The sequence below is a fragment of the Myotis daubentonii genome, chromosome 1 (genome assembly GCF_963259705.1).
Source record: "Myotis daubentonii chromosome 1, mMyoDau2.1, whole genome shotgun sequence".
In the NCBI taxonomy this organism is placed as follows: Eukaryota; Metazoa; Chordata; class Mammalia; order Chiroptera; family Vespertilionidae; genus Myotis; species Myotis daubentonii.
Genome location: NC_081840.1, coordinates 225,173,710 through 225,192,076, shown reverse-complemented (window position 1 = coordinate 225,192,076; position 18,367 = coordinate 225,173,710). Strand labels below are relative to the sequence as shown.

At 49.5% G+C, this 18,367-nt stretch overlaps 1 protein-coding gene across 1 annotated transcript; it reads right to left on the bottom strand.

Moving 5' to 3' along the window:
• Positions 1-1,222: 1,222 nt before the first annotated feature.
• QDPR (quinoid dihydropteridine reductase) lies at positions 1,223-18,283 on the bottom strand. Its single transcript, XM_059675006.1, has 7 exons — positions 18,123-18,283; positions 15,297-15,389; positions 12,051-12,147; positions 9,318-9,458; positions 4,295-4,403; positions 3,412-3,495; positions 1,223-1,866 (listed from the first exon to the last, which is right to left on the bottom strand). The coding sequence occupies exons 1-7, from the start codon at positions 18,219-18,221 to the stop codon at positions 1,761-1,763; spliced, it is 729 nt and encodes a 242-aa protein (XP_059530989.1). The 5' UTR covers positions 18,222-18,283; the 3' UTR covers positions 1,223-1,760.
• Between the last annotated feature and the right edge of the window lie 84 nt (positions 18,284-18,367).

Sequence of the window (18,367 nt, the reverse complement as noted above, 5' to 3'; positions counted from 1 at the left end):
AGAGCTGGTGGTGACGGATCATGAACATACCAAATGCCACTGCCTTTTTCACTTTGAAATGATTAATTCCATGTGGTGTTGTTTTATCCCAATTTTTTTTTTAAGAATCAAAAAAGAGCCTGGCCAGAGTGGCTCAGTGGTTGTGCGTCAACCTATGAACCAGAAGGTCACGGTTCACATCCTGGTCAGGGCACATGTCCAGTTTGCGGGCTCAATCCCCAGTGTGGGCCATGGAGGAGGCAGCCAATCAGTGATTCTCTCTCATCATTGATGTTTCTCTCTCTTTCCCTCCCTTTCTGAAAGCAGTGAAAATATATTTTAAAAAAAGAAAATCCATGGTACAGGTCTTTATGAACAGCAATCTGGTGCCCAGGTTCTGGGCTCAGTTCTGCCACCTACTGGCAATGAAGATGCTATGTCACCTCGGTTTCCTCCTGTGTAAAATGAAGGGTCCGACCCATCACTGGTTCTCAGGGAGGAGCAGCCTGCATCGTCATGTGGAGCGCTGCTTCCAAAGGTACAGGGCCCGACCAGCCGGCCACCCCAGATTCTGACCTGCCCAAGGGAGGGCTGTGCCTGTCACTGTATTGAAAAACATACTTCGGGCCCTGGCCGGGTAGCTCAGTTGGTTAGAGCAGTGGTCACCAACTGATGGTCCGTGAGGTCTGAAAGGTTGGCGACCGCTGGGTTAGAGCACTGTCCCGATATTCCAAGGTTGTGGGTTCGATCCCCGGTCAGGGCACATATAAGAAGCAACCAATGAATGTAGAAGTGGGACAACCAATCGATGTTTCTTTCTCTCTCTCTCTCTCTCTCTCTCTCTCTCTCTCTCCCCGTCTTCCTCTCTAATATAAAAAAACAAAACAAAATGCATTTCAGGGTTTGAATCTACCCCAGTGATGGTGAACCTTTTGAGCTCGGCGCATCAGCATTTTGAAAAACCCTAACTTAACTCTGGTGCCGTGTCACATATAGACATTTTTGATATTTGCAACCATAGTAAAACAAAGACTTATATTTTTTATATTTATTTTATATATTTAAATGCCATTTAACAAAGAAAAATCAACCAAAAAAACGAGTTCGTGTGTCACCTCTGACACGCGTGTCATAGGTTCGCCATCACTGGTCTACCCCCTTGCGAATACAGCAGACTAGAGCCGCTAGCAGCCCGTGACTCTAGCACACAACTGTGTATAAGACGTGCTTTGATTACAGAAGATAACACAATCAACGAAGTGCATTTATTAGGAAGATAACTCCAAGTCATCATGAGTGGCGACCGCACCGGGAAAAGATGCCTGACAGAGTCCATGGATTTCGCTTACACCACAAAAGGAGTTTTAAGGCGGTTTAATTCAACGCTGAAAAAACTACATCTGTGACAGAAACGTAACACTCAAACGTCCCCAGTGCCAACAAATCTCTGACCCAGTCAAGCCGACAGCCACTGTCAGGGGCAGATAAACAGTTTCAAAAGCCACTCAACGTGACCCCGACCCAGAGGGGCCCAAACCTAGGTGGTTAATACAGATGGACCACAGCGCCACCTGTAGGCCTCCCCACACACGGTTCTATTTCACATGAACACTTGACATTTACATTGTGTCTTAGGAAAGCAAATGCACATTAGGTGAGAGAAAAACAGGTGTCACCATCTCGAACCACAAACAGGACTACAGAAAACACGGGGCCAGACGCGGCTACACTGAGATACGCTGACGTTTCTGGCAGGCCCCTCGCAGGCACTGAGACGAAGCTTAAAAATACGCGGGGGTAAGTTCCGTCTTCCCCTCCGTCGTCACCACCTGGATCAGGCTCCCTGAGCTTGGCCGGTTTTTCTCTGTGATCCAGTCATGGAAGGTTCTAGAACAAACAAGAAAAGCATTACATTTTAAAAGCAAAAATCTAACATGTGCTTATATTCCCATCAACGGCTTGGAAGCTGCCATGAAAAGCCACTAAGGCAGTGGTTCTCAACCTTCCTAATGCCGCGGCCCTTTAATACAGTTCCTCATGTTGTGGTGACCCTCAACCATAAAATTATTTTCGTTGCTACTTCATAACTGTAATTTTGCTACTGTTATGAATCGTCATGTAAATATCTGATATGGCAGATACATTTTCATTGTTACAAATTGAACATAATTAAAGCATAGTGATTAATCACAAAAACAATATGTAATTATCTATGTGTTTTCCGATGGTCTTAGGCGACCCCTGTGAAAGGGTCATTTGACCCCTAAAGGGGTCACGACCCACAGGTTGAGAACCGCTACACTAAGGCATCCCAGACACATAACCAGGTCCCCATGATTTCAGCACTTTTCGAGTGGCAGGAGCTGGCAAGATTTGAAGGTTCATTTTTGTATTTTCCTGCATTGTTGGAATACGTTATAACACAGTGGTATGATTTTACGTAATTTAAAAAAAAGCACTTTAGCCCTAACCGGTTTGGCTCAGTGAATAGAGCGTCAGCCTTCGGACTAAAGGGTCCCGGGTTCGATTCTGGTCAAGGGCATGTACCTTGGTTGCAGGCACATCCCCAGTAGGGAGTGTGCAGGAGGCAGCTGATCGATGTTTCTCTCTCACTGATGTTTCTAACTGTCTATCCCTCTCCTTTCCTCTCTGTAAAAAATCAAGAAAAAAATTTTTTTTTTTAAAAAAGCACTTTAGTTTATACGCTGTTATATTACCTTCCCAGAAATTTGAAACAGAGAAAGAAGAAACTCATTTTTTTTATAGCAAACATGTAAGGAACACCTACAGCTGTATCAAGCAATGGGAAAAAAAGTACAAAAAATGGACTTTTACAATAAAATACATTAAATGCTAGAACAGGGGCATTTACTAACTCTGTGGGGGGAGGGGCAACCAACCCTACTTGAGGGTGTCAGGGAGAAAAGGCATCAGAAACCCAGGAGGTTGAACACAGAGCTGATGCTTTTTAAAACCTCTCCTGTGGCTGCTGAGTACACCATCCCCCTACCAGTCCCCCAGCCGGGACTCTGCACCCCTTTAACCGGACAGCACTCAGAGCTCCTGGGACATTCCTGAGTGCCAGGCTGTGCCCTCTGGACCAGAACTGAAGTTCAACTGCCACGTCTCCGGAGCTCCACCCTGAGTGTCGAACAAGCCGGGGGGAGGGACAGGCTCCAAACGCCAAGTGCCACTGAAACTCCCTGACATCTGCGATGGGTCATGCCCCTGTCTCTGGGGGCGGAGCAGGGCAGGGCTGGGGGACACTCTCCCGGCCCATGGACCGCCCCCCCAGCTGTATAAGATTCACACTGATGTGCCAGGTACACTCAGAGGCCAGTGAGCTCCCCGGCCACCCGTGCGGCTACGCCCAGGGGCACAGCGAGGGGCGGGAGCCGCCGGGCACTGGCACAGTGTGTCTGTGATACTCACTCCACGAGGAAGTCCAAGGGCGTCCAGGAGCTGAAGTCGGCCTCGGGCATGGACTTCCTGTTCATCGGGGTGTCGAGGGTAATCCTGGGGTGCAGAGATAAGCCTGTCACTGGTGTCTCCCCTCGGCAGCCCGGCCTCCTCGGCCAGGAGAACACACCGAGCGCCCCCAACAGCACGGGTGGCAGCGTCGCACGTGGAGGTATCACGCAGACAATCAGAGCAAGGCCAGGGAGCCGCTGCACACACAGAGGTCAAGTCCGAGTGCCATTCAGGGAGGCGCTTTGTGAACCCCCCGTCACGCAGACAGGAACCAAATGGAAGAGCCACATTTTGCCTTATTTTGTTAAATACAGTCTTCCCGGCCGGCATGGCTCAGTGGTTGAGCACTGAGCATTGACCGATGAACCAGGAGGTCACGGTTAGGTCAATTCCTGGTCAGGGCACGTGCCCAGGTTGCGGGGGGTGTGCAGGAGGCAGCCAATCGATGATTCTCTTTCATCATTGATGTTTCTCTCTCTCCCTCTCCCTTCCTCTCTGAAATCAATAAAAACGTATCTTTAAAAAAAAAAAAAAAAAGACAGAACTACAAGTATTCAAATAAAATGTGTGAACTAAGCTGAATCAGGGAAAAGGGGGAAACAGATGGGAGGAAGGAAAAAAAAAAAAAAAAAAAACAAGAAAGAGGCAGGACAGACAGACCCGCCGCCCATCAGCCAGTCCACCACTCTGGCCGCCAGGCTCACCAACACCAGAAGAAGGCTCTTCAGGGGTGAATTTTAGAGCCAAGGTGAGGGCACACACGCGTCCCTGGGGAAACGGCTCCAGGCCACGGGGACTCTGGGCAGAGGGGGGCAGTGGGGGCAGAGGGGGGCAGAGCACTTACGGGAGCACCGCGATGGCCGCAGCCCCGGGTGGCATGCCGCTGTTCTTCCCCGCGAGGCTCTGGCACAGCTGATGGACGGCGCCCTTGGCCATGCCATAGCCGATCATCCCTGGGAAATGGAGAGAAAACGGTTCCGTGAGCACTGGCCACCGCTGGTGTGCCCGAAGGCCACCACGCCAGGGTCCAGAGGCCAGGAAGAAGGGCAGGATGGACATCTATGGAGAGAGCGTGGAAGGCACGTAACGTTTCAAGTGCCCCGAGTGTCACCTGACAGTTAACGTTTATCACGAAAGCTGTAAGTTGAGCCTTTTTATTTTTATTGTTGAGAACATCAAGGCTCAGACAGGGTAAGTGACACGCCCAAGCTCACACACACACACTTGCACTGACGCCCGCGCCCCCCCCCCCCCCGCCCCCAGAGGTGAAGGGCCAGGCAAGAGCTGGGTTCTGAACCCCCAGATTGTTAATTGCTTGTGAGCAAAATCGAGCTGTCATTTGGAGTCAGGCTGCACAGGTTCAAATCCAAGCTCTTCCACTTACCACTAAAGAAATCCTGAGCTAGTTCTCATTGCCTTGCTAGCCTCAGTTACCCCATCTGTAAAATGGGAATGAAGTCCTTAATTCTGAGCTCAGCACACAGTAGGTGCTCAATAAATGTTTCCCATCAAATTCATAGAAGTAACGTGCCCAGGCGTCCACCTCCCTGGGTAAAGTGTGAGCGATGCTGACAGACGTATACAACGCTGCCCACGAGTCTTCGTGCGCCCCCACTGACCAGTGAATGCTTGCTGCCTGGACAAGGCGCGCCTTTCCTTAGGCCAGGTTTCCGCCTGCTCTGCAGACATAGGGCAGGAGCAGGGTCTCTCCTCTCCACAGTGCCCCACACCCCTAGCTGCGGACGCTCACTAAATGCTGGGAACACCTCTCCTCCTCCACAAAACTTCTTCAGTAGTCAGCAGCCTCTTTGAAAGCTCCCAGCAAGCATGCTCTTGTAAGCAAAACAGCTGAGGAGGCAGCAAAGGTCCAGAGGGAGGTGGGCATCATGTCCCTGCCGAGGGACCAATCACTGAACTGCTTCCACAGCAACCTCGGATTGCAAAAGCAGGTCAAGGTCTCACACGGTTATCTAGAAGCATAAGCAGAATATTTCACCATCCCGGGCTTCTCTGTTTAATCAGGGGCCGGGGGCCCCCAGTGGTAGAAAGGTCGCACAAACCCTGCAGGGGTTCAAAGCATATGACTCTCATTCATCCAGCCAAGACCCCAGCACACTCCAGGGCTCGCTCTTCATTCCTTTCAAACAACATGAGAGAGGATCTGATGAAGAAATAAACAAGCGCCCGGCTGGCGTGGCTCAGTGGTTGAGTGTCGACCTATGAACCAGGAGGTCATGGTTCGATTCCCAATCAAGGGCGCATGCCCAGGTTTCGGGCTCGATCCCCAGTAGTGGGCATGCAGGAGGCAGCCTATCAATGATTCTCTCATCATTGATGTTTCTTTCTCTCCCTCTCCCTTCCTCTCTGAAATCAATAAAAATATATTTTTTTGAAACAAGCAACCCGCAATCCTAATGGTTTAATTCTAGAGAATTCTACACAATGCAAGTAAGGACATCATTTGCAAGAAATTCTGGAAAAAAAGTATTTTATAAGAAAAGTGCTTTCTTCCCAATTATAAAATGATCAAGGTAGTCCCTCAAGACTGATTTCCAAACACAGCAAAACAAAAGTGATCACTAGCATTTAACACAGTTTATCCTCCAGAAGGTGACCTACAAATACAGCCTTGGAAATAAGAGGGTGGGTTTTCTCAGTATGTTTCCGTTTTTGAACAACTTTTCTTGGGTTTAAAGGATGACAGCCTCTTCGTCGTTTACTTTCAAATTATACATAGATTTCCCCAGATTTTTCTAGGGTCTGAACCAAAGCTGAAAAATTTCATGACTCAAATAAATTTAACAATACCTAACTCAGAACTTAAAGATGAACACAGTTATGAACATCTGCAGCAAAAGTAGCTGAGCAAGAGTAAGTCTGAAATAATCATGCCAGTTCACTTTTACCACTGACTCCGTCAGACCTGTCTAAGCCATTCACATCCATTAAGATGTTTGCAACTCCTAACTGCCACATAGAGTATTTTATTATTTATCCCCATTTTACAGATGGCACTATTGAGCCTTAGAGAGGTTAAGTAACTTGCCAAATATCACACAATAGGTGGCAAGATCACCAGAGACATCCAACCTGTGCAGTCCCAGAGCCTGCACTCTTAACCAGTATCCAAAACTATAAACAAAGAGATATTTACAAACCAAAGGAAAGTAGGAGAGTGTTCTGTCCTTCAGAAAAATTAGTCTTTCAAGTCTTGGGGTTTTTTCTTTTTTAAATGTCAAGCTGCTACTCATTTCTCTACTTACTTTCCAGTGCCTGTTCTCCGTCACCTTTAATAAAAGCCAGAACTCAACCAAGCTAGCATCTGACATTTACACAGCTTTAATGATTGCAATAGACATGGACGGGTAAGATCATAGGCTCTGAGACTCGTAGTAAAAAAACAAGAGACAAGAAACTGTTGGTTCCTAAGAGCCTCGCAGTTCAGCGAGTTGCATTAAAATGGAAAAAGGTGCCCTAGCTGGTTTGGCTCAGTGGATAAAGCGTCGGCCTGTGGACTGAAGGGTCCCAGGTTCGATTCCGGTCAAGGGTATATGCCTGGGTTGTGGGCTCAATCCCCAGTGGGGGGTGTGCAGGAGGCCGCCAATCAATGATCCTCTCTCATCATTGATGTTTCGATCTCTCTCTCCTTCCTTTCTCTCTGAAATCAATAAAAAAAATTTTTTTTAAAAAAATGGAAAAAGGTGCTCAAGCTCTCTAGCACACCAAAGAGGCCGAAAAGCAGCCCCCACTTTTATTAAAGAAGAGTTCCACTTAGGTAGTAGAGGTGGACACTTTCTGCCTCTGGGCTGTCCCCCCCAAACCGCCACTTAAGTTCCTTTAACCCTACCTGAAAGGGAGTATATAGGTTGAATTGTGCCCCCTAAATTCATATGTCAAAGTCCTAAACCCCTGTACCTCAGAATGTGATTGTACTTGGAAGTGGGGTCTTTAAAGAGGTCATCAAGTTAAAATGAGGTCATTAGGGTGGGTGCTACCGGTGTCCTTATAAGAAGAGGAGACTGGGACCCAGACGGGCACAGAGCATGTGAGGACACAGGAGAAAGACAGCCATTGACAAACCAAGGAAAGAGGCACCAGGAAGAAATCAAGAAATCGACCCTGCTGAAACCGGTTTGGCTCGGTGGATAAAGCGTCGGCCTGTGGACTGAAGGGTCCCAGGTTCGATTCCGGTCAAGGGCATGTACCTGGGTTGCGGGCACAACCCCAGTGGGGGATGTGCAGGAGGCGGCTGATTGATGTTTCTCTCTCATCGATGTTTCTGACTATGTCTCTCCCTTCCTCTCTGTAAAAAATCAATAAAATATAAAAAAAAGAAAGAAAGAAATCGACCCTGCTGACACCCTGATCTTGAACTTCCAGCCTCTAGAATTATGAGACGAGTGTCTGTTGTTTAAGCCGCAGGGGAACTTGGTTATGGCAGCCCTAGCAAATGAACACCAGGAGCAGAACATGCGAACAGAACTTGGATCTGCCTGACGCACTGGGAAAAGCACAGTTTAGAAGTGATGGGTTCTTGTTCAAAGCAAGGTTACAACTTACTGACCACAGAAACCCTGACAAGTGAATGAACCGTGCTCCGCCCTAGCTCCCGTACCTACAAACTGAGAAAGATCTCGAATGCCATCGGCCCCAGGATCCCATGAGAATACACAGAAGTGAGGTGGCCTACAGGAAACGGGCCCTGTGCTCGGCACCTCGCACCTGTTAAGGCCTCCCGCGCTTACAGCTGCTCCTCAAGGCCGACGCTACTGTCACTGGTTACAGCAACTCCGGCAGAAATCTGGTCAGATACGTGATTTGTTCAAGGCCACCCATCCAGGACGAAGAATGCACCCCGGCCTCTCTTACTCTATCACCCACACTTTTCTCGGCGGCCGAGCTGCTTCCCTGGGACACATGAGCACAACGTGATGGCGATAATACGTGTTTATGATCTAACTAGAGGCCCGGTGCACAAATTTGTGCAGGGGGGGGGGGGGTCCCTCTGGGTGGCCTGCAGGGATCGGGCTGAAACCCGCACTCCAATGCTGCCTGCAGCTCCTACCTGCTGCTCCCGCTCATCCCAGCCCCACTGTGCCTGCCGCAGGCTGGTGCCCAATCAGTCCCGATAGGGGGAGGCTCGCGCTGCCACAGCAATGCTCACCAGCCATGAGCCCTGCATCTGGTGCCCTCCCAAGGGGAGTGGCCTGCGGGATCAGGCTGAAACTGGCTCTCCGACATCCACCGAGGGGTCCCGGATTGCGAGAGGACACAGGCCAGACTGGGGGACCCACCAGTGCACAATCGAGCTGGGGAGAGACCATGGGAGGGCTCCAGGAAATGTCCAGCCCATCTGGCTAAATCCCGATTGGATGGACCCCAGCAGCAAGCTAACCTACCAGTTGGAGCATCTGCCCTCTGGTGGTCAGTGCACATCATAGCGGCTGGTCAATAGGTTGACTGGCTGCCCCCTGGTGGTCAGTGCACATCACAGCTAGCGGTTGAGCAGCCTTAGCATATCATCAGCATGTTACGCTTTGATTCGTTGTTTGGTTGTTCCGCCGTTTGGTATATTTGCATATTACCCTTTTATTATATAGGATTTGTACCTACTCCAGCACCATTCATACCCAGAGTGGAACATGGATAAATAAACCAGATTGGAGGGGGGTACAGGGGCAGATGGCAGCATTCCTTAACCACCAGGAAGATGAGGAATTCAGGAAGCAAAGGAAGCAAAACCCACCCACACTAAGCACCCCAGAAGGGAAAGGGTTTCAACATTCCCCGTGTCATCGAACTGCCCCGCAGCCCCAGCGAGCAAGCACTAGCACTCCCATTTCACAGAGGGGGAAACGGAGGCTCACCAGGAGTCCCGTCCAGGGCGGCCTTGGCACCCGCCAAGGTCAGGAGGCCTCCATCCTTGAGGTGCTTGGTGGCCAGGTGGCTGGAGATGGTGGACGTCCACATGCTCTGCTTCCACATGAGGTCGCAGTTTTTGAAGAGAGCTGAGGGAGGAAACACAGGTAGGCTCAGCCTCGGCGGGAGGAGCCTGACAGCTGAGTCGCTCAGGGCGCGGACACTGGGGAAGCACCAGCCTCTCCCGCCCCGACAACAGGGTCTGGTACGAGCAGCGAGGGCTCTGAGGTCAGAGACACAGGTTCGAATCCAGGCCACCAGTCCCAGCTTGCTCACCTGGAAACTGGCCACATTTCAGCCAGCACGTGCAGACTGTAAACAGTCTGCAGGACTGCCCATCAGAGAGGGTCCTGCTTTAGGTGGGCGTTAGGTTTGTAATAGAACCTGCATGTCTAAGTCAGGTTTGACTGATGATAAAAAGCTGAGGGGCCTTTACCACAAGGACATAGAGGGCTTTCACAAAGCTACATCATTTTCAAGGCCAAAAGTTTAATGCTGGCTTTAAAGACCTTTTAAAAGAAAGCTGAGCCCTGGCCGGTGTGGCGCAATAGTTAGAGCGTCGGCCCACACACCAAAGGGCTGCGGGTTCGATTCCGGTCAAGGGCACGTACTTGGTTTGCAGGGGTGCTCCCTGCCCCCGGTTGGGAGGCAACCAGTCTATGTGTCTCTCTCACATTGATGTTTCTCTCTCTTTCTCCCTCTCCATCCCTCCCTCCGTTCCACTCTCTCTGAAAAGCAACAGAAAAAATATCCTCAGGTGAGGATTAACAAAAACAAAAAAAGCTGAAATGATAACATTTCACACGTACTTTAACTCTCTGGCCTCACTAAAAATGCAAGAAGAAGCAAGTGGTGACATGTAACTTTGGCGGCTGGGTGGGCGGCTGTCCCCTTCCCCCCTCACAAGACACAAAGATCCCAGGGAGGCTGTGCCCATGACCCAGGAAGGAAGCCCCCATCCAGCGGGGGTCTTCCCCCAGGGACAACCAGGGATGCGTTTCCCTGCAGAAAAGGACTAGAAAAAAACTGATGGACCCACACTTACCACTCCTTGTCCCCAAAATACACCAAGGGCCACCAGGGTGTTTTGCCCAAACCCCACAAAATATCAGTTTCACATCCAAGTGTGGTTCACAGAAAATCAATTCCTTTTTACACAGCTTTGGCTAATACATGTAGAAGGAATGACAGAATTAGGACACTACCATTCTCCACCCCCGTCTGGAATCACTGACTCGGGCAGGGATAATCCATAGATGCTTAACGCCCTTGGGTTATAGAAATCTGGGATTCGCAAGGTGTTTGGGAAGAGGATACTTACACACAATACCAAAGCACAGTCCCACGGGTCGCTTACTAATTGCAAACAGAAAGCAGACCTTTACAATGGAAGCCTATCAGCTGCCACCTTAACCCACTGGCAAACGGGGCATCACTGGGGGTGGTAGGGCCATCTGACATGGCGACAGTCCCACTGGGATTAGTACGAAATACACATGACTCAGGAAGAATTCTCGCCTCCAAGATGCTTAACCTGATCCTAAGCAAGTCCCAGACCTAAATTCCAGTGCACCGGAAATACTCGGGCTAGATGAACTAGGTAAAGACACCTTGGAGAAACAGTGAGATACATTCATATGAAAACTGCCCTGCCTCACCCAGTGTATCACCGGGGGGAAAATTCTACATTAAGAGACTAAAAACAACAACAAAAGGAGGCATAAACCCTGATGTTTAGGGGGGGAAAAAACCCTCTAAAAGCTCTGGAATAAATTGGGGAATCTGAATGCAGGTTAGATATTATTAATCTTACGAATGACTATTACTTTCCTTAGCTATGATAGCAGTATTATGATGATGTAGGAAAACGAGCATATTCTTTGGAGATGCATGCTGAAATCAGCAAAGTGTTCATTTACTTGCAGCAAGTGGTTAACAAAAAAATGCCCACACAGAGCACCCCTGCGGAGAGCCAGGGAGCACGGACAGCAATGTCAGCAGTTACCGAATCCAGATGGAGGGGGCGGGTGCTCCCTGAACTCTTCTTCCAGCTTTTCCGTGTGTTTGCAAATGTTCATAATAAAAAGTTGGAAAATGGCCCTGACCGGTTTGGCTCAGTGGAGAGAACGTCGGCCTGCAGACTGAAAGGTCCCAGGTTCAATTCCAGTCAAAGGCATGTACCTTGGTTGCGGTCACATCCCCAGAAGGGAGTGTGCAGGAGGCAGCTGATCCATGTTTCTCTCTCATCGATGTTTCTAACTCTCTATCCCTCTCCCTTCCTCTCTGTAAAAAATCAATAAACTTAAAAAAAAAAGTTGGAAGATGTACTCAGCATTGATACAAGCTCAATGTTGAGTCCTTCTGACATGTGGAAGGATCTCTCCAAGTCATACACATCCCCCGATCCCCAGGAAAAAGCCCAGTGAGATTAGGGCGGGAACAATGCTGATTTCATCCTGCCTTTATACCTCCAGCTCAATGTCCCCTCCCCTAACCCTGTTGATGGGGAGTTGCTTCTCCAGCTGTGAAATGGGGTGGTCGTCCCTACCTCACAGAGCTACTCTACTGCATCTGGGAGACACGCAGGGAAACATCTGGCCTGGCACACAGAACCGACCCAGTCCCCACCCCCCGGACAAAGAGCAGAGCGGAGTGAATGATCAACTCAGAAAAGGACTCACACTTGGACTTGGCATTGCCCCCGGCCCAGCCTCCAGCCACACAAAGGATGGCGTCCACCTTCTCTTCACCGAGGAGCTTCCCGACATCAGCAGTCACCTGAACCGAAAAGGACGAAAAGAGGCGTAAATCGCCGGAGAAACCTAAACAGGCTGACGCCTTCAGACACATCAGTTTATTTTTCACTTTCTCTGAAGACAGGTAACAGCACCTGGCAAGGAACACTTTGAAAACTAAATGTAGGACAAACCTACGATGACCATTTGGGTTAGTAAAGCCCACCTACATTTCAATGTGATTTTTATAAAGCAATCTAGAATCTTCTTTTTAATTTTTATTGATTTCAGAGAGGAAGGGAAATAGAAACATCAATGATGAGAATCATTGATCTGCTGCTTCCTGCACGCCCCCTACTGGTGATCGAGCCCACAACCCCAGCATGTGCCCTGACCAGGAATCAAACCGTGACCTCCAGGTTCACTGGTCAATGCTCAACCACGGAGCAACACCGGCTGGGCCCTCCCTCCATTCTTAAGCCTTGTCCTGTTGCCAAGAGCCCAGAGCCCAGAGCCCAGGGGCTGGAAGTTGGATCACCTCCCCTGACATCTGTTCTACTTTTCAGGAAAGCAGGAAGCCCACAACAACAATGCAACTGTTTGACTTTTTTTATTTTTTACATCTAGGCATTTTTTAATTCCTCCCCCTTAAATGTTGCTTCCTGCCCAATAGTTTTCTATAAATAAATGTCATGCTTTCCTGGCTTCTGCATCTCTTCACTGTCACTAGTGAACTGCTGCCCAGGGGGCCAATTTTATATGTATTAGGGTTGAATTTCCTCTTCTAGAGCTTCACAAACAAAAACTGGATGTTGTGCTATTGTCCAGAAAATTCCTAATTGGGGGAGGGAGGGGGAAGAAGAGGAAGAGAAGTTAAAGAGTTTAAAAGTTCTGTAGAGTCAAGTCTCAGATACAAGCAACTTCACATTCAAAAAGCACATAGACATCAGCATCCGCAACTAACAAGAGCAGAGGAGACACTGACTGCAGGAACCACTCTGCCAGCGGCTCTCAGAGCCCAGGGCTCCCCTGCACTTAATTCCAGCTTGGGTTACTTGATTCGCATGGAGCTGCTTTGCTGCAAGGCAGCTTAGCATGCAGTTAGGAGAACAGGCATCCAAGCCCACTGCCCGGTTCAAATCCTGGCTATGCCACCTCCCACCTGTTTGACCCGAGCAAATACCAGGGCCTCTCTGTGCCTCAGACTGCCCATTCCTAAAAGGAAGATAAATTAGAAACTTTGTTCTGAGGGGTTACAGACATTCAGCAAGTTAATGTGAATAAAGCCCTTAGAATGATGCCTGACACAATGCCATGTCCATTAAAGCCAATAGTGCAGGAAACATCGGGACCAGGTTACGGAAAGTAAGAAAAGAGGCCTTGGCCGGTGTGGCTCAGTCGGTTGAGTGTGTCCCAGGCACCTAAAGGTCTCTGGTTAAATTCCCAGTCAGGGCACATATCCAGGTTGTGTGTTCAATCCCTGCATACAGGAGGCAACCGATCAATGTTCCTCTCTCACATTGATGTTTCTCCCTCCCCCTTCCTCTTTGTCTAAAATCAATAAAATAAAATAAAATAAAAACGTATTTTAAAAAGAGAACAGTAACAGCAACAAAAATCTACCTTCTGGAATAAGGCAGCTGGCTTTTTATATTCTAGCCCCGTGGTCGGCAAACTGCGGCTCGCGAGCCACATGCGGCTCTTTGGCCCCTTGAGTGTGGCTCTTCCTAAGCCTTAGGAGTACCCTAATTAAGTTAATAACAATGTACCTACCTATATAGTTTCAGTTTAAAAAATTTGGCTTTCAAAAGAAATTTCAATCGTTGTACTGTTGATATTTGGCTCTGTTGGCTAATGACTTTGCCGACCACTGCTGTTCTAGCCTATGTCAAACTGATGCTTTAGAAAGACGAAGTGAGCAGGACAGTATGCTCATGGGTTTTATTTTAAATTTATACATGTGCATGTCTGGAGCAATGGACCGAAAGGAAATCTCACAACATATTACTGCATAATGGGACTAGACACGATTTCCCCTTTCTTTTTATTTTAGTCTATCTCCTATATCATACATGCATCACTTGTAACATTTTTAAATGTGTTATAAAAAATGGCTAAGGACCACAAAACCTCCGGCCCACAACCGTGTTTAGATTACTCGGGAGAGTGCAACTAAACAAAAAACAGAGCCTGGATTTATTCAAGTTGTTCATGAGTCGTTAACAAGTCTCTTGTTCAGCGATTCATGCTCCCCCACCACCAAATAGCTTCTGTCTCTGAACCTCAGTCCCTTGGCTGTAAAGGGGGCTGCCACCCCTGCCGCCTGCCTCACAGGGTGCCTGTGTAAACACAGCCCATCGCACGGAGAAGGATGTCACTTCCTGGGGGATGTGGGCTGGAGCGCTGGCGCCAGGACCCCAGAAAGCACGTCCTTCGGGCGGTCTGTGGGAGCCACTTACGAGCATCTCAGCTACTGATCCCTACACATCCATCGAGCTGCTGAGAGAGCTTCCTGCTGGGGAGGGACACTGTCTCGGGGTCACAGGGGGAGTGCACCAGTGACTGAAATATTTACAGTTTTTGTTTGATTTCTTGGTTATGATAAGCACATCATTTTATAATTCAAAATAACCTGTTTCATTGGTATTCTTGCTTTGAACTAGGGATCTCCACTTTTTTAGAATGCACCCTAAATAAATAATCAGAGATGGGAACAAGGATGTTCGCCACTTGTTAATGGTAAAAGTAAAAAATTACAAAAATGTTAAATGTACATGTGGAAACTAAAAATTGTGGCCGATCCACAATATAAAAAATTACATGTTGACACAGAGGGTTTTTATTTTTAAGAGATTGAAGAAGGACTGAAATGAAATAAAATTTTATTTAAAAATGTTAAAAGCTGATCATAAAATATAAAACACAAGATGATTTCAACCTGTAACGCTAATAGGATCTATAGGAAAGACAAGAAAATCGGCCAAAATGTGAATACTCAGCTAGCTAGACATCAATTATGGGTAATAAATCTTCATTATACTTTTTCCACTTTTTCCAAATTTCCCTCAATGGGTACACATGGCTTTCATAATCAGAGAAATAACACTCGAAAAAGGGAAGGACACATGGCCAGTGGAGACCTATTCCCAGGGCTCCCCCCACACAGGCTTGGGGGGCCTTTTCTGGAATTACCTGGTCAGCCTGCTCGGTAAACGAGTCTGTCATTCTAACGACGACACTCGCGCTGGCCTCTTCATTCTCCACCACGTCAATGCTGGCCACCCACTGCAGTGAAGAAGGAAACAGCTTTGGTCAGAGACAACAGTTGCGATTCCTTTAAAGATCCATGCCCAGAAATGGGGGCTGTGGGGGCAGGTGACAGGCTTAGAGGAAAACCCACTAGAGAAAGGATCTAGCTGCTGACCTCTCGCACATACGGGGACGTCTGACCTAAGCCAGTCTACCCCAGCCCAGCCCATTCCGCCTCTGAACTCCTCATCTTCCTCTCCTTCCACTCTCAACTCTGAAAGCCAAACCCTGAACTTCCAGAGAACCCCCCCGCCCCAACCAGGGTCCGCAAACTTTTTCTGTAAAGGGCCAGAGAGGAAATATTTTCGGCTTTGCTGGCCCTATGGTCTCCGTTGCAACCGCTCAACTCCGCTGTTATAACGAGAGAACAGCCACAGGCCACAGGCGAACGAATGAGCGTGCTAATAAAACTTCAAGTGCCAAAGTATGAATTTCATATAATTTTCACACTTCACATGATATTCCTCTTTTAACCTCTTTTCAACCATTTAACAATGTGAACCCAGTCTTAGCTCTCGGACTGTACAAAAACAGACAGCAGGCTGGACCTGGCCCGTGCAAGGCGAGAGTTTTGGACCCCTGTTCCCAGCACAGAGGGAGGGAGATCAGGCAGACCAGGTTCAATCCTGCCTCTGTCATACAGTGGCTTTCTCCAGCTCATGCTCTGCAGAGGGTCCTCGCCTGCACAGTGGGGTTAGCAATAAACTCGGTTAGTGTGAGAATTAAATGAAACAGAGGAGGCTGCTGCTGCCAGCCCAGGTACACACGGATCTTACTCGGAGAGGGCCAGGGCCCTGAGGCCTGAAGGCCCGGAGATAAAGATCTCTACCAAGCTTTGGAGAACACAGCCTCCATTCAAGAACACTCACCACTTCTGTCACCAGCCATGGGAGAGACAGACAAAGACAAGGTTCCATCCCAGAGCTCCCAGGAATGAAGGGAGTGGGGACAAAGGTAAATCAGTTCACAGATCAAAGGTAAAGCCGTGCCCCCATCAGGGGGAGTACCCCCGCCAAGGGGAAAGCACAGTCCTCGCATCTGTAACACGTGGATACCAACAGGACTACACAGTAAAATTACTGCACAGAGTAAAAGAAACGAAGAGGACGTAAGGGATCTGGTATATAGGAACACAGTGCCTGGCCTGGCTGGAATCCTTAAACCTTACAATGGTCACCACCTCCCATCTATGCAGACTTCCTAGCTTCCAGAGCAGGTGTGCGTCAGGAAGGGGTGGTGTGTTTAGAATTCCTTACAAGCATATTCCTATGCCAGAGTCTGAGCCAGAAGAAAACCCTGGGACCCTCTCTCTCTGGCCCCAGGGCGCCCTCACCCAGCAGCTGCTGCGGCTGTGCTAACTGATCCCTCACGGCAGCTCCCCAGAGCTCCAGCGTGGACTTTGAGCGAGTGACAGATGCAGCAGGAAGACACAGGGCAGTCTCCACTGGGAACGCACTGATCCCCGCTGGGAGGCTGGGGGGTCAGGGTCCCTGGCCTGTGACCAGCTCCGTTCCTACATGGCCACCTTCAGGGAGTGAACCTGATTTGCAAAGTAGCTGAAATCGGCTACGCATCGAAGAAGCCTCCCGTGTTTGAAGGGCTGAGCCTTCGCAGTATCAGGTCCAATGGAGCTAAAGGAGCAGGAGCCTAGATCAGTATCTCCATAACAGGGGAGAGAGAAACTGCTCTCCCCTTCTAGAGTCTTCCAGCTGGCCTAATAATGAAATCAACATGAGATAATAACAAGGGAAAATAACTAAATTTAATTGCATATGTACATATGGGAACCCCACACAGATAAGGGCAGAGACAGAAAGTTAAAATGAAGTATAAGTTACATTCTGGGGCCTCAGAGGGGAGAAAGGTCATTCAAAGGACATAAGAAAAGCAGATGTTCAGTAATCAGAAGTTTGCACTGCCCTATACATTGGTCCTAAAAAAATATTTTTCTGGTGATGACTCTTATTACGGGCAAGGCCCCTAATTTAAAATTTTTAAGGGAGAGATAAAAGTTTCTCTTGAACCCACAGGGTCTCTAGCCTTCGGTTCAAAATAATTCACGTGCCAAAGTGACATATCTTGGGGAATCCTCTCGTGAACCCCTTCAATATACAAAATAAATATGCCAATAATAGCTAACATTTAAACATGTTTTACCAGGAGTCAGGTAAATTTACACGCTAGGGCACCAATGACCTCATCTCATCCTCACAACTCCCCTAAGGGGCAAATACTATCATTCTCCCCATTTTACAGACGTGGAAACGGGTTCGTGGAAGTTCAGTTCACGGTAGCAGGACTAGTGACCAGGGTCAGGCGGTAGAGTTTCCCAATCCTTCCTTCTTCTCTCTCCCTGGCCCCTCACCTGCGCTCCTCTTCCTCCGGCTCTGCAATTCTCCCCTGAGTCATGCCGGGCTTCCCGGGCCCGGCGGCGGCGGAGACCCAGGGGCAGCCGCCCCCACCCACTTGGCGCAAAGGCCGAACCCACGGCCGGGGTGGGCGCGCACGCGGAGGCCGGAGCAGACGTGCAGACTTGGGTATGCACTTCCAAGCACCCGTGTGTGGGGTGCACACGGACCCCCAGCTTCCTCCAGACCGGCCTCCCAGGATGCACCGGAAGGCCCCCGGCACCCCAATCACCATCGCCCCCGCCCGCCACCCAGGCCGCCCCTCCAAGGCACAGCCCGGGCGCCCCGCCCGCGGACTCACCCAGTTGCGGGCCCGGAACGCCTGCACGCAGCGGGAGCCCAGCGCGCCCCGGCCGCCGTACACCAGCACCCGGCGCGCCTCGCCCGCCGCCGCCGCCATGCTGCGCCTCCCGCGGGTCCCGCTGCCCCGATCGCCCGAGCCCGCACGCCACGCCCCTGCGCGCCCCGCCCCGCCCCGCCCCGGCCGGCCGGCCGGCCAACCAGCGAGAGGAACCGCGCGCACACCGCGCCCGCGCGCCCCGCCCC

What these genes read in the sequence shown, in the direction of transcription:
- QDPR (XM_059675006.1), bottom strand. Translation starts at nt 18,221, where the DNA reads ATGGCGGCGGCGGCGGGCGAGGCGCGCCGGGTGCTGGTGTACGGCGGC. An exon ending in GGGCAATGCCAAGTCCAAGT is followed by an intron (nt 9,459 to 12,050) that starts GTGAGTCCTTTT and finishes TTCCTCCCTCAG; the next exon opens with CTCTCTTCAAAAACTGCGAC. An exon ending in CCCTTGGACTTCCTCGTGGA is followed by an intron (nt 1,867 to 3,411) that starts GTGAGTATCACA and finishes TGTTTGTTCTAG; the next exon opens with AACCTTCCATGACTGGATCA.